General features: G+C 51.1%; 5 protein-coding genes across 5 annotated transcripts; 1 reads left to right on the top strand and 4 right to left on the bottom strand.

Moving 5' to 3' along the window:
• Positions 1-828: 828 nt before the first annotated feature.
• Positions 829-3,049, bottom strand: N7496_005460 (alpha-galactosidase D; the record flags this gene model as incomplete). Its single annotated transcript, XM_056698389.1, has 5 exons — positions 829-1,561; positions 1,612-2,410; positions 2,477-2,533; positions 2,592-2,890; positions 2,940-3,049. The coding sequence occupies 5 exons, from the start codon at positions 3,047-3,049 to the stop codon at positions 829-831; spliced, it is 1,998 nt and encodes a 665-aa protein (XP_056556914.1).
• Positions 3,050-3,586: 537 nt separating this feature from the next.
• On the bottom strand, positions 3,587-4,021 carry N7496_005459 (uncharacterized protein; the record flags this gene model as incomplete). Its single annotated transcript, XM_056698388.1, has 1 exon — positions 3,587-4,021. The coding sequence occupies one exon, from the start codon at positions 4,019-4,021 to the stop codon at positions 3,587-3,589; it is 435 nt and encodes a 144-aa protein (XP_056556913.1).
• A 1,084-nt stretch (positions 4,022-5,105) lies between these two features.
• Positions 5,106-7,483, bottom strand: N7496_005458 (uncharacterized protein; the record flags this gene model as incomplete). The annotated part of the gene is made up of 10 exons (XM_056698387.1): positions 5,106-5,441; positions 5,501-5,586; positions 5,656-5,945; positions 6,002-6,057; positions 6,105-6,500; positions 6,550-6,627; positions 6,679-6,951; positions 7,011-7,063; positions 7,120-7,288; positions 7,409-7,483. 10 exons carry the CDS (start codon positions 7,481-7,483, stop codon positions 5,106-5,108), a joined length of 1,812 nt encoding a protein of 603 aa, XP_056556912.1.
• A 1,621-nt stretch (positions 7,484-9,104) lies between these two features.
• Positions 9,105-10,283, bottom strand: N7496_005457 (uncharacterized protein; the record flags this gene model as incomplete). The annotated part of the gene is made up of 1 exon (XM_056698386.1): positions 9,105-10,283. The coding sequence occupies one exon, from the start codon at positions 10,281-10,283 to the stop codon at positions 9,105-9,107; it is 1,179 nt and encodes a 392-aa protein (XP_056556911.1).
• A 1,022-nt stretch (positions 10,284-11,305) lies between these two features.
• Positions 11,306-12,688, top strand: N7496_005456 (RraA family protein; the record flags this gene model as incomplete). Its single annotated transcript, XM_056698385.1, has 1 exon — positions 11,306-12,688. One exon carries the CDS (start codon positions 11,306-11,308, stop codon positions 12,686-12,688), a length of 1,383 nt encoding a protein of 460 aa, XP_056556910.1.
• Between the last annotated feature and the right edge of the window lie 65 nt (positions 12,689-12,753).

Here is a 12,753-nt window from a genome sequence, read left to right as displayed (position 1 = left end):
ATGGTCTGCCTATAACGCTTTCCTTGTCCAGATTTACGTGAGACGAAACAAATGCGCCCGGAAAAATTGGGGTAATTGGGTTGTGGTTGAAAATTTGGGAGTTGGATGATGGTAGAATGGTGCAATCTGAAGCTCAGCGATTATCCCCTCCGAAACTTTTTATTGTACATAGTACTAGTAATTCTGAACCCTAGTTAGGATCTTATGGACACCGTATACGGGTTGTACGTGTTAAAAAAAATTTGATCGTCTTCTCCACCCAACCTTGGAACTTGCGAGGAATTTCTTTCGTTGCTGGACAGGTCCGTGTGTAGAATATATCTCCGAAGATTGTTCCGCCACCAAGTTTCCTAAAAACCTCCAGCTTCACTGAGGTGGATCATGATCCCCATCGTCCATACTTCAAAGCAGTTGCATTACTCAGTTTGACCTCTTCCTCCCGCGAGATATCTTCTTCAATATTGCTCGTTATATTTGCTTCCAAGTCCATATTTCGTAGCTGCTTCGTTGTGTAGACCGGCCGGCCAGTCTGAACTGCTGCGGGAGCTACTGAAGCGGCTTTCCTTTCTGAATATAGCGCGGCGCATACAACAGTGACAGCAATTACGAGAACTACTTCTGGGTAGCCCACTGATGGTCACTTTATTGAGAGAGATAATTCAGGCAAGGAAGTTATGTGATAACTGAAAGCTGTGTAACCACAAGGTCAGTATCTTTGATGATTGGACAGTGTCATGAGGGCAGAATGAATAGTCTCCTGTTGCCCATCATACGTAGTCTAGCGCTAGTGACTTGTTCGATGTTAAATATATACTAACTCAGTTCAATTTAGTCAAAAACCCTGAACCCAACAAAATCAGCACCCCAAGTCTGGAACGCATCACTACCAGCCACATTCCCCACAACAACCTCATTATCACCATCCTTCCACCCATCAACCACAACACCCAGCGAAGCCGTATCCCACCAACCAAGCCCAGGTCCAAAGAGCTCACTATGCTGTCCAGATAACGGAACCTCAAGTCTAACAGGATCTCCACCATTCACAGCGACAGTAATATTGCGCGCGTTTGCGCCCAGACCCCAGGAAGTCGAGAATGCGATGTCGTTGTTGATGTAGTCCAATTCAAGGTACTTGGACGAGGTAGTGCCGGAAACTGTAGCGGAAACTGTGATGCTGGCGGTATTTGTGCTGTCGAGGTAACCGATCTTTGATCCGACGGGTTGACAGAAGCCCGAGCCGCACTGGGTTAGTGTTGCTGAGCCTGCGAGGGTGAAGGAAGTAGACGGGTAGTATGTGCCAGCTGGGGATTGGATTTGGATAGAGTCGATTGCGAGTGTTGAGCTGATGGTAATTGTGTTTGATGAGCCGGCGGATAGGGAAATGGAGGCTGAGACTGTCTTGCTAGAGGCTGGGACGTTGATTGTACTCTTCTTCTGCGTTGATGAGGACTGCACGGTAATGCTGGTTGCCTTTGACGATGACTTGGAGAATGCGACCACAAGGGTATGATTGGCACTTGTTGTGTTCGCATAGATCGAGTTGAATGTCACCGAGTTTCTATAGCGAGTTAGTATTGAATCGGGACCCTGCTGAGAAAGGCAACTCACCCCTTGGAGGTCCCGAACTTGGAAGCCGGGTAAGTGCCAGATGCAGTGGTATCGCTGAGCTCCACTAGCATCACACCATGTGCTGCTACAGTAGCCGTATAAGAGCTCTTGACATTACTGACAGTCTTACCAGCCCAAATATCCTTCACTGTGCCCGCGGCTTGGATACCCACGTCCGGGAGATCAAGGGTCAACTCGCGCGACTCATCAGCCCAATTTATCAGCGCAGCAACAGTCCGGCCACCAGACAGCGGACCACTCCACACTTCGTACCCTTCTTCAGACCACCGACGGTTCAAGGTTGCACTGACACCAAGTGAGTCCTGGTTGAAGGAGATAACATCTTTGTTGGATAAGATGGCCAGGGATGCATCGCTGATCGAAGTGACTTCATCCTTCAAAGCACCACCGATAACAAGTGGACTCTTCAGTATAGCCCAGAGCGAGAAGTGGGTTTGTTCCTCCGCGGTAGTCAGGATATCATTGCCAACTTCCAGCATATCCAAGTCAGGCCATTGACCGGGCCCCGCGAAAGATGTTTGCGGGACAGCTTGGTTCAAGGTGCGGTAGATAGCTCGCCAGGCTGGGATGATATCGTTGCCGATGCGCCATGTATTGCCCAGAGCTGGCGCCCACAGAGCAGGGAAATCAACACCCCATTCGCAGATTTGGAAGAGCACGGAGCGGCCTTGCGCGGCGAGAGCTTTGGTCATGTTTGTATATCGCGCGCTCGGCGATGTGCTTGGCTCGTAGTTGACGTTTGGATAGCCGGTCGCTGCGTCAGAGAAGCAATTGTCGTCTGGTGGACATTAGCTGACGTGGTATAGAGGGTTGGGGAGCGTATGCTATGGTAGGGGCCACTTACATTTCAGCGCATCGATCTTCCAAGAAGTAAATAACGCAGCATCTTGAGCCTCGTGATCTGAAACAATTATTAGTACATTGTGCTGCAGATCCTCCATGTTACCGTTAAGACATACACAAGCTCCCCGCCTGCTCCATGTCCGTCTGACACGATCTGATGCCGGCATCTTCATAAACACCGAACAGCAGCCCCAGACCATGGATATACTCCCCGAGTGCTGGGAACCCACTCGGAAACAGGGTCTCATTCCACGTCAACGACCCGTCTGAAGTACGATTGGCGACTGTCCAGCCACAATCAGTAGTGACGTAGCGGTATCCTAGATCAGCAAGGCCAAGGTCAACCAGGGCTTTCGCATTGGACTTGACAATGGTCTCATTGGGGGTGCAGGAGTAGTGGTTATAGGTATTCCACCTGGCGACAGTCAGTACTTTGCTCCATAACTGGTAGGATAATGGCCTACCCCATTGGAGGAGTCTTTGCGACGCCATTGTCAAGTCGCGGCCTCAAAGCAGCCCCAAGGGCCAGAGGCGCTGCCACCAAAGCGGACAGAACAATTGCAGTGCTGTACATCTTGTTTGACCATGATGAAAGATTCGTCTGCCAGGTCCATTATTTATGTCTTCCACCTCCTCATTTTCAGGTCCCTGAATAATACCCTGCAGCGGGGTAAACTAGACAAGACTATAGTGACCCCGGAAAATTGCCTAAACGGGCGCTGTCGAAAGTGTGGGGAGACGAGGATCGGCAGATGTCCGCTCACGATAGTCATCGATGTAGATAGCTATAGGTCAATTTGTGAGTTATTCTTCCGGTGTATGAATAGAGACATTAAAGTGCACTGGATTAGACTCATTATGTAGTGGCTCGCGTAGTTGTACATCGAGAAGGTAATAGAAACAAAAGAAAAGTGACTCCATCGTGAGATCAGGCTGACCGACCGGGGTATTACGGGCGCAGGATATTTTTCCGTGTCTCAGCGCAGTCCTGCAATGCATCACAACATTGCCAGCCTAGTTCAGACTGATATCCCACGCTAATTGCACGATCGCATGCCCGTCGACTCCTATCATCATGCCACCCCGCATCTCATCCCCCAACTGTACTCCCTCAAGCAACAACACCCATCAGCGCCGAGCAGAACAGCATCGCCATAACACCAAGACCAGTCTTAGAAACGGGCTGGTTCACGACTGCCGCACCGGAGCTAGTGCTCGCCGCACTGGTACCCGTCGAAGTACCAGTAGAAGTGGCCTTGGTGGTCGTCGCAGCAGCGGTCGCGGTTGCATTGCCGCGCTTGTTGCAGAAGATAGAGTAAGTGCCGCTCTCCTTCTCGAGACACTTGGTCAGCTCGTCGACGGTCTGGTCCTGGGCCAGGCAGTAGATGCCGCAGTCATTGTCGTATTTGACGGGGGAGTTGCCCTTGCAGCAGGAGTCGAAGGCGTCAGTGATGTTTCCGGAGATTGGGGCGCCGCAGGCTGCGTCTGTGACGTTGGGGAGGACGTAGACGTTGCCGGTGCAGGTGCTGTTTGAGATGGCGGCCATTTTGGTGTGGAGGATTTATTGGAGGTGGTAGGTAGATTTTGGTGACACGAGTAAGCAGGAGGTGTTCAAGAGTTTGCAGCGGAGAGTCTTGTAGTTGGTAGTTGGTAGGTTTGATGGAGATAGGTTGGATGGAGGAGGAAGAAGGTAAAAATCAGAGAGAAGCAAAAGTAAGAAAAACAAGGCAGCAGCCCAAGCCCATAAGAAAAAAGAAAAAAGGCATCGACCTGAAACGATTTCTCCATCATTTCAGCCCCGTACGTACACTGTACATCTCACACCCATCAAACCATGCAATCAATCAATCACAAGCAACCCACAGGTTCAACTAAGACAAACCAGGCCCAACAGCCCAGCCTCAGCTCGTATTAGGCCATTTAATTGGCTGATGATCGTCAGGTCTCAGGTCGGTACCCGATCAAGCAGAACGCCCATTTGTGGGGAAGTCCATCGAGGACCCACCGAGTACTATATTTAACACGCTGAAATTGGAGGTTGTCAGATTTTCTTCTGGGAATTAGCGAGGGTCGCTGGGGGATGTTTACTCGAGAGCTGAGCTTGAACTGGGAGGTTCTTTCGTTCATGTAAGTACCAAAGAGTATAAAAAGGTTGGATGGTATGTTCTACTCGCGATAGGAGGTTGTATGACGGATCAGATGCACGACAGCTCCTCGGCACTTGTATGGGTCTTGTGTGATGGGTACCATGCGGGATGGGCGTTATTGCATGACATGTCGGCTAGTTTCACGCCACATCTGGCCTCGCAAGGTGGATGATTGTCGATTGAATTACAATAGGAAAGTTGAATGCTCTGACAATCGACTCAATTAGGTAGACAGAAGTAGCGCATTCTGCTCATGATCATATCAATATAGGAAGATAGTGTGGCAGGAACGATACAATATGATTCTGTCTATTACAGTTACTTCTCCATTCATATTCATGATGGAGTACGATCGCCTCGCGTACGTCAGCTCAGGTCGAAAAAGCTACCTCCTTGCATCCAAATCCAGGGCAACAAACTAGATTGAAACGACGCTGTGTAACTCGACCCGAGGCTTGATCACATCGAGTAAAAAGAGCAGGCCTACGTCTGCTTAACACCCTCGTCTTCACGAACATACTCCTCACTATGCGAAACCTCCTCCACCTTCTTCTCACTCTCCGGACTCTCAACACCGACCAGGGCCAAAAGTCCAATCTCACTCTCAATGCGAGCCTTGCGGGCGGCATCAGCAGCAGCCATACCAGCCGTCCCGAAGAGCTCATCCATCTCCTCGAGCGTGCGACCGCGAGTTTCAGGAACGAAGAAGATCACATATACGATACCAATGGTAGTCACACAGCCGAAGAAGATGAATGCACCGAGGGCGCTCTTGTCGAGGAAGGGTGATGTAGCAGTTGCGACGGCGAAGTTGTTTAGCTTGCGAATAAGTTAGTGAGCAGACCAAGGGGAAAGATGGGATTGTAGATTTCGCATACCCAGTTACTGCTACCGCCGATACTAACGCCCTTGGCGCGCATACTAAGCGGGAAGACTTCCGACGTGACAATCCATGCAACGGGACCTTCAAGAACACACTGATTAGCTTCTCATCTTGGTGATTTGTGGATTCCAAGGATAGCGATATACATACCCCACGAATACGCAAAGTTAATCACGAAAATCCACACAAACACGATAACAGTCCATCCCGCAGCGCGGTGCTCGCCAAAGTCATGCTGATACGCGCCGATGATACCCGCCACGATGAAGTGGCAGATGGCCATACCGGCTGCACCGGCGATGAGGATCTTCTTGCGTCCGATTTGATCGACCCATAGGACGGCAGGGATGGTGAAGAGGAATTCGACGATGCCGACGACTCCGGTTGCTAAGAGGGTTGTTGTGTTGCCTGGGAGTTCCATGTCTTCGAAGATGAAGGGTCTGGTAGTTGTTAGACTGTAAAGCAAACAAGATGTGCCCGGTGATATTTGACTCACGCGTAGTAGTTAATCGCATTGATGCCATTCCACTGCTGGAAGACCATGATCATGCACTATTCTCCGTCAGTAGGGAAACATACCCGGGTCCGGGGATACACACAGCAACGGTAGTCCTCTTAAACAAAGACGGATTCGTAATAAGCGACATATAATCATGCAAACCAATCTGGAAACGACTCTTAAATGATCCATCCTGCCAATGGGGATACTTTTCAGCAGCAGTTTCCTTTTCAAAGAGATGTAGACTCTTGATTTCCAGGTACTCAATTCGAACGAGCAAGTCATCAGTAGAGGTACCGCGCAGACGGGCCAGAGTTTGCAGACATTCCTCGTCACGACCGGTGTTCATTAGATGGCGTGGGGATTGGGGCATGAATAACATCATACCGGCGGCGAGGATAATGGCTGGTAGGATCTGGATGCAGATGGGGATGAGCCAGGCCGCGTTGGATTGGGAGTCGCCGGTGCCGCCGATGTAGTTTGTTCCGTAGCCGATCTGACTCGTTAGTCGTGGACTGATAATAAAAGGTTAGGGGGTGCCATACCCAGAAGCTAACCATGATACCAAAAGTAATCGCCAATTGCTGCACAGCAACGAGCGATCCACGAATCTCAGGAGGGGCCTTGTAATCGGTCAGCACTGACAGCAATTTCCTCAAGTATATATCACTCACCAGCTCGGCATTATACAGCGGCACAACCATACTCAAACTACCCACACCCAGACCAGTCACGAACCGACCCGCAAAGACATAGTCCTTATTCTGCGTGCATGCCTGAACAATCACACCGACGCAAAACACAACAACGGCAATCAGCACAGTGAGTCGACGACCGGCAGCATCGGCGAGATAACCATTAAACAAAGTTCCGACCCAAGCACCGAGCTCGAGAATTGAGGTTAACATGCCCTGCTGGATACTCGTAGTCGCAGCGTATCCTTGCGTCTATAGAAAGTCAGACATGTCAAGTACCCAGCATAAACACCCAGGGCTGTGGTACATACAGCTTTCTGGAATGAGTTCATGGTCAAGACCTGCGCGAACATTCCCTGGTTGTCTGATTCCCGAGTTAGAATCACGCCGATTGTTGCGAGATAGACGAGATCGACTCACATCCATACACCAAGCCACCCAGAGAGGCGAATAGTCCAATCGCAGAGGTCTTCTTGTTGCTCAGTAGACCCCATATTCCACCTTTGCCCGCGAGTTCGGCCCGCTTGGCCGAAATGGCCGTCTCCCCCAGGAAGCGGCGCAACCATATTGAATTGTATGGGGGTATATCCTGACACGAAGGGTTCAATCTCTCAGATCTCAACTTAAGGCCAAAAGAAATGAAAGTAGTAGACCGACCGAGACGCGTCAACGCCAGACTCCCGGGGATTCGCGCTCTATTTATTCATACCATTACATGGGAATCCCCGAAGCCTGCAAGTTCCGACTGGCTAAATTTCCCCGACTTTATCCCCACGGGGGCCATCTCCCATTCTAGCCTATGTATGGTCCGACAGGATACACTAGAGCGGAGGGGTGCATCAGTCCACATTCAATCAGCGTGCTTCTCGAATGGCACGAGTCTCCACCGAGACAAGCCGAAGCACCGCGTGTTCCGGCCAGGAACCGGGTCGGCTGCGGGCACGACTTGCAACGGTCAGTGGCTGCATCCAGCAGTTAGGCCGGCATAGCGCTATAATGTGGGACGCGGGGAATTACCCGGGTGAATTGCTGGGTAAATTGAGAAGATTCGGGGAACGGAGCAGATCCCGGGATTCTGCTTTGCTTCGGGATCGCGGCTCGGGTGGCTTGGTGTTAGGGTTTAGACTAGCTGTCCGAGTTTTGAACTCCGAGTTGTTGCCAAGAGTGATGGGTATTCTGGTTGTATGATGAAGATGCTTGGATTGGAGATGTTAACGCAATTCGAAAGGCACATCCACGCTCGACTTGTCGGTATCGCCCGCGTTCTGAACGGGGTAGGGCCGAGCACGAGGGCTCATTGGCGAAGCCGAAGGGTCGGGTCCACTGGGAATTGCGGATACTCCCCGGGTCGAGCAGGATGGAGGAGGGAATAATGGAGAAAGGGATAGATATTGAAAAGAGCATGGAGATACTCGTTGTGCAAAAGAAACCCCTGGTTATTCGACCACTGTCTCTAGATGTCGTCAGCTTCGTCTTGATACATCCAGCCAAGTCACACTTGCCAGCTCTTCTTCATAAGGTCACCGAAACAATCCAGCCCCATCCACCGTCTCCTAACCCCCAGGAGTCAGGACAAATCCCCACATCCCACATTCTCCCACATTGTGCACGGTTGATGTCGCCTTGAACCCAATTTAGCCGGGAGTTCACACCTTTCGTCACTCTGCACCTGCCAACAGGCTAACACGCCACCGACGCCCCTACTGCACGCCTCACCCGCCGCCCAGACTCTAAGAACTTAGCGTCCTGCGAATCGGCTTAGGGCGGATCAAGACGCACCCGGGATAAAAACATGGAACTGGGTAGGTTTACCGGCAAATTGGCAGGCTTCTTGGGATGGAAGATGGTATGGTTGTTTGTGTGATGGCTAAAATGCCAATCTCCGGGGTTATTAGGCGGGATTGAATAATGGAATCTTTGGTCGTACCGGGAGACTCGGGATCAATTTCGGCTTGGGATCGGTGATTGTTCGGGATGCAAGACTAGGAGTTGAAGGATGTTGTCGTCGTTGGCGGAGGAGGGACATAGTGCGTTGGACGCGTGTATCGTGACTGGGGTTTATGTCCGACCGCAGTTATCCTCCTGTACAGCAATGAGACTCTCGCAGCCTCGGTCGGCATAGCCTGATTTGGAAATTCCGAGTTATTTTCTGTCTACAGTTGATATTGATTTTGAATTATCGACATGGGCTACGCAATTATGTTTGATCTCGACAACCACGAAGAGGGAGATTCAATATTCATACACATTGCGGGCTAGACACTCTCGCCTATGACTACCATTCCCAATGCCCTTTCCAGGACAGATATAATCCGAAGTAAGAAATAATATTCATCCTGATAGAGTTCGAATATTGTGAGTGATATTCCCATTCCATGGCATCATTCATCCTGTGCTCCATACGCTTATAGAACCCCCGGCATGGCTGATCCATCCGCAACCTCCAGCGCCGCAGTCAGAGTCGCAATATCCCGCCGTAGCCTCTTCTTCGCTCGAGCCTCCATCGCATCCAACCAACCATTGAACAGCTGTGGGAGAACGCGCACCGAATTCGCATGATCCATCGCAAACTCCGGCCCCACCCATCCATACTGCAAGCAAAGCTCGATAGCGTCTTTGAGCATCCACGCTCCGATCCCAGCACCGCGGTGACTCTGCTTGACGGTCCAGGCACGAATGATCGCTTTACAATCGCGCATGGAGCGAGGGGTGTTCAGACGCCTCTTCTGGGAGCTGTTTGACCCAGTTGACAGCCTTGAAACGCGCGTTATGGGGACAATACGGAGGATAATGGTACCGATGATTTCGCCGAAGGGGTCAGGTCGGGTGACGAGGACGATATCCCGCTTTGAATGGATGCTCCGGACTTGCACCTGCTCTCCGTCGTATCTTTTGTTGGACACACCTCCCTGGTAGTGACCTCGCATCTTCGTCGCATTGTCGTCTTCCAATCCGTATAGCCATCTCCACGTGCCAACTCTCTCCGCTGCATCAAGGTATCCCCCCAGCGACCACTTTACGATACTCCCGAACGCCATGAGAGCACCGGTGCTGAGCAGCAGGATAGTGAGTATGTCGATGCGGTCTTTGTAGGGTGAGTAGTACATCCCCGCTGGCACCAGTGGTAACAAGGCCAAGCAGATGGGGTCGAAGAGGATAGCCCGGGCGGCGAGTTGTCTCTGCTGTGCGACTGAATCTGCGACGAGTCGTAGGGCAGTGATGTGCTCGCTCGCAGTTGTGGCAATGCTTGTGATACGTGAATCCTCATCCGGCATGGTGATGGTATTAAAGTTAATCGGGGAAGTTTTAAAGTCAATCCCGGAACTGTCGAACTCAACCGGGGAACGCATAGGATAGGTCTTCAAGAACGTTGTCTCCGGCCATGACGGCCATGAATCCCTGTTTTTGGATGTCACTGAAGCTGGACCTTCGTCATCGGAGTCCTCCTCCAATGATTCCTCTGGTGAATCTAGCGACAAGCCTAGTGCGTCATCAAATGTGATTGTCTCCAGGGCGTCATCTTCGCGATACCGCGTTCGTCCTCGGGCCATTTCCTCAGTGTTGTAGATTGAGGTACTAGGCATGGCTTTCTGGTCAGTGATACTGTGAATGGTGTAAAGGGAGCGAGAGGGAGTGACTTGCACTTGACGGGTTGACTTGTGGTGAGGTGAGGCGGAAAGAGTGTTGTCGGTGTGGAAGGAGATGAAAGATTCGTGGGGAAGATGGAAACAACGAGGCAGCGATGATTTCGTGCCTTCCAGAATGGAGTTAACTCGCTCGTTTGACCTTGAAGCTAAACAAAATTGGAAACCCTCTCAACTCAGAAGGAACTTGAGTTTGTCCGGCCCTACTTTTGCCAGAAAAGTCAAGGCTTGTTCTCTCCGCAATCTTATTCAGACACGCTCCTTTCCATTTTACACGTCGGAGATTGAAATAGACAAGTATCGCGTCTATTAAGTCTTTCCAGATGTCTCTATCTATGGCAATGTTCAATGAGGGCATACTAGCCGTTCGCCTCGAACACATCTCCTCTGTTCACCGAAATAGACGTCCCCCAGACCAATCTTCTGGGCCTTCTCTTTTAAAGAACGGTGATGAAATCTTTGTAGACTCTCTCAAAAGATTCGAACTGCACTCGCCGAAGAAGCTCGCCAAACAAGATATGCAGCTTCTTGCTTCTGCTCCTTCTAGCCGCCAGCGTGGAAGTCCGATATCAGGTCGTGAATTTGCCAGTGACATTGGATAGCAGGATTCTTGCTTTGAATCATGCTAGAGCATAAAACTTTGTTCAACCCTGCTTCTGTGGGATACTCCGCGGACATGCTACCAGGAGAGGCGAAACTCGGCAAGAGACCATTTCGCCGAAGAGCCATCCACGCACTCACAACCAAGCCGAAGTCTCTCTCACGGTAGGTACATTTTGAAAGTAGCACATGTTCCTTTGAGTCAAAGTCGGGGTGTTCATGCTGTTCCCGAGCATTGCATGTCCTTCGTATACGGTTCCGACGAACAAGTTCATCAATAAAAGACCACGACTCTCCTCGGTCAGGCGAAGACATAGTACACGTTCATTACTCACCACTTCATACCAGACTTAATACCAAATATGAGTCAATGCTCAATTCTCGAGAGACTTTCCGCTCTCGACACCAACACAGTATCCGATGCTCTCGACTTCCTCAACCTCCAAGGCGCCACATACGGCCTCCGACCACTCTGGAACTGCCCAAAGATCATCGGACGCGCCAGTACTGTCCAACTTGGCCCGAAGACTGATACCGCACCAACGACTCATTTGATAACACCCGTGATCAGCGCTGTCACAACTGATGACCGCATTTTGGTCATCGCCGGCGGTCTGGACGGAATCTCATGCTGGGGTGATATCATCGCCAACGCCTCGAAAGTGAAGGGCATCCGTGGAACTGTCATCGATGGCATGAGTCGTGATATCGACGGCAGTCGGGACGTTGGGTATCCCGTTTACGGCCGGGGTGTCACTATGATCAGTGCCCGGAACCGCATGGTGCAGGTTGATTCTGGGATACCCATCCAGGTGCGTGGTGTGACAGTGAAGCAGGACGACTATGTTATCGCCGATAACTGCGGGACAGTATTTATCCCTGCTGAACGCATGGAGGATGTTCTTGACCTGGGTGAGCGTATCAATCGACGACAGAATATTATGGTTCAAGAGGTTCGGGCTGGCAAGCCTGTTTCCGAGGTAATGCATGACACGAAGTTCGACGCTATCAACAAGGCCCAGTCTTCGCAGGAACAAGGCAGTTCCGAAGTGGTGCCCACTTTCAGAGGGAATCCCAAGAGAGCTTCTGCCGAGGACGAAGAACTAGTAGCCCTCTTCGCAGACTCAGACACACCCGGCGTCTCCGATGCCCTGGATAAACTGGGTATCCCGGGACAAGCCTTCAACATCATGCCCTTGACCGACTACAAAAAGGTCACCGTCGGACCTGCATTCACCGTTCGCTACGTCCCCGCCAGCAATCCACCCGGCAGTGTGGGCGATTTCATCGACGACGTTGCTGTCGGAGACGTGGTGGTCATCGACAACGGCGGTCGCACGGATTGTACCGTTTGGGGCGACATCATGACTCAATACGCCGGTCTGAGGGATATTGCTGGAACCGTTATTGACGGTGTCTGCCGCGATGTCAACCGCGCTATCGATGATAACTACCCTCTATTCACTGCTGGTCGTTGGATGCGAACTGGCAAAGATCGGGTGCAGGTGGGAGGTGTCAATGAGTCGGTTGGTATTGGAAAGGTCCGAGTCGAGCCTCGAGATATCGTTGTTGCTGATGCGAATGGTGTGGTCATTGTGCCGAGGGCTCGTGCTCGTGAGGTTGCTGAGGTTGCGCGGAAGGTTGAGGAGAGTGAGGATGGGATTCGTGAGATGATTGCTGGTGGAGCGACGATTGCTGAGGCGCGGGAGAAGCTTGGTTATCATACTCTGCAGCGCAAGGCCTAGAAGGTCGATGAGCCTTTCTAAAATATGGATCTCAAATTGCTGGAATTGTCATACGAGCTGTGTAG

This window comes from Penicillium cataractarum, assembly GCF_028827025.1.
Source record: "Penicillium cataractarum strain IBT 29864 chromosome Unknown utg000004l, whole genome shotgun sequence".
Taxonomy (NCBI): domain Eukaryota; kingdom Fungi; phylum Ascomycota; class Eurotiomycetes; order Eurotiales; family Aspergillaceae; genus Penicillium; species Penicillium cataractarum.
Note: the sequence above shows the minus strand (reverse complement) of the source record. Positions and strands in the feature narration are given on the sequence as shown.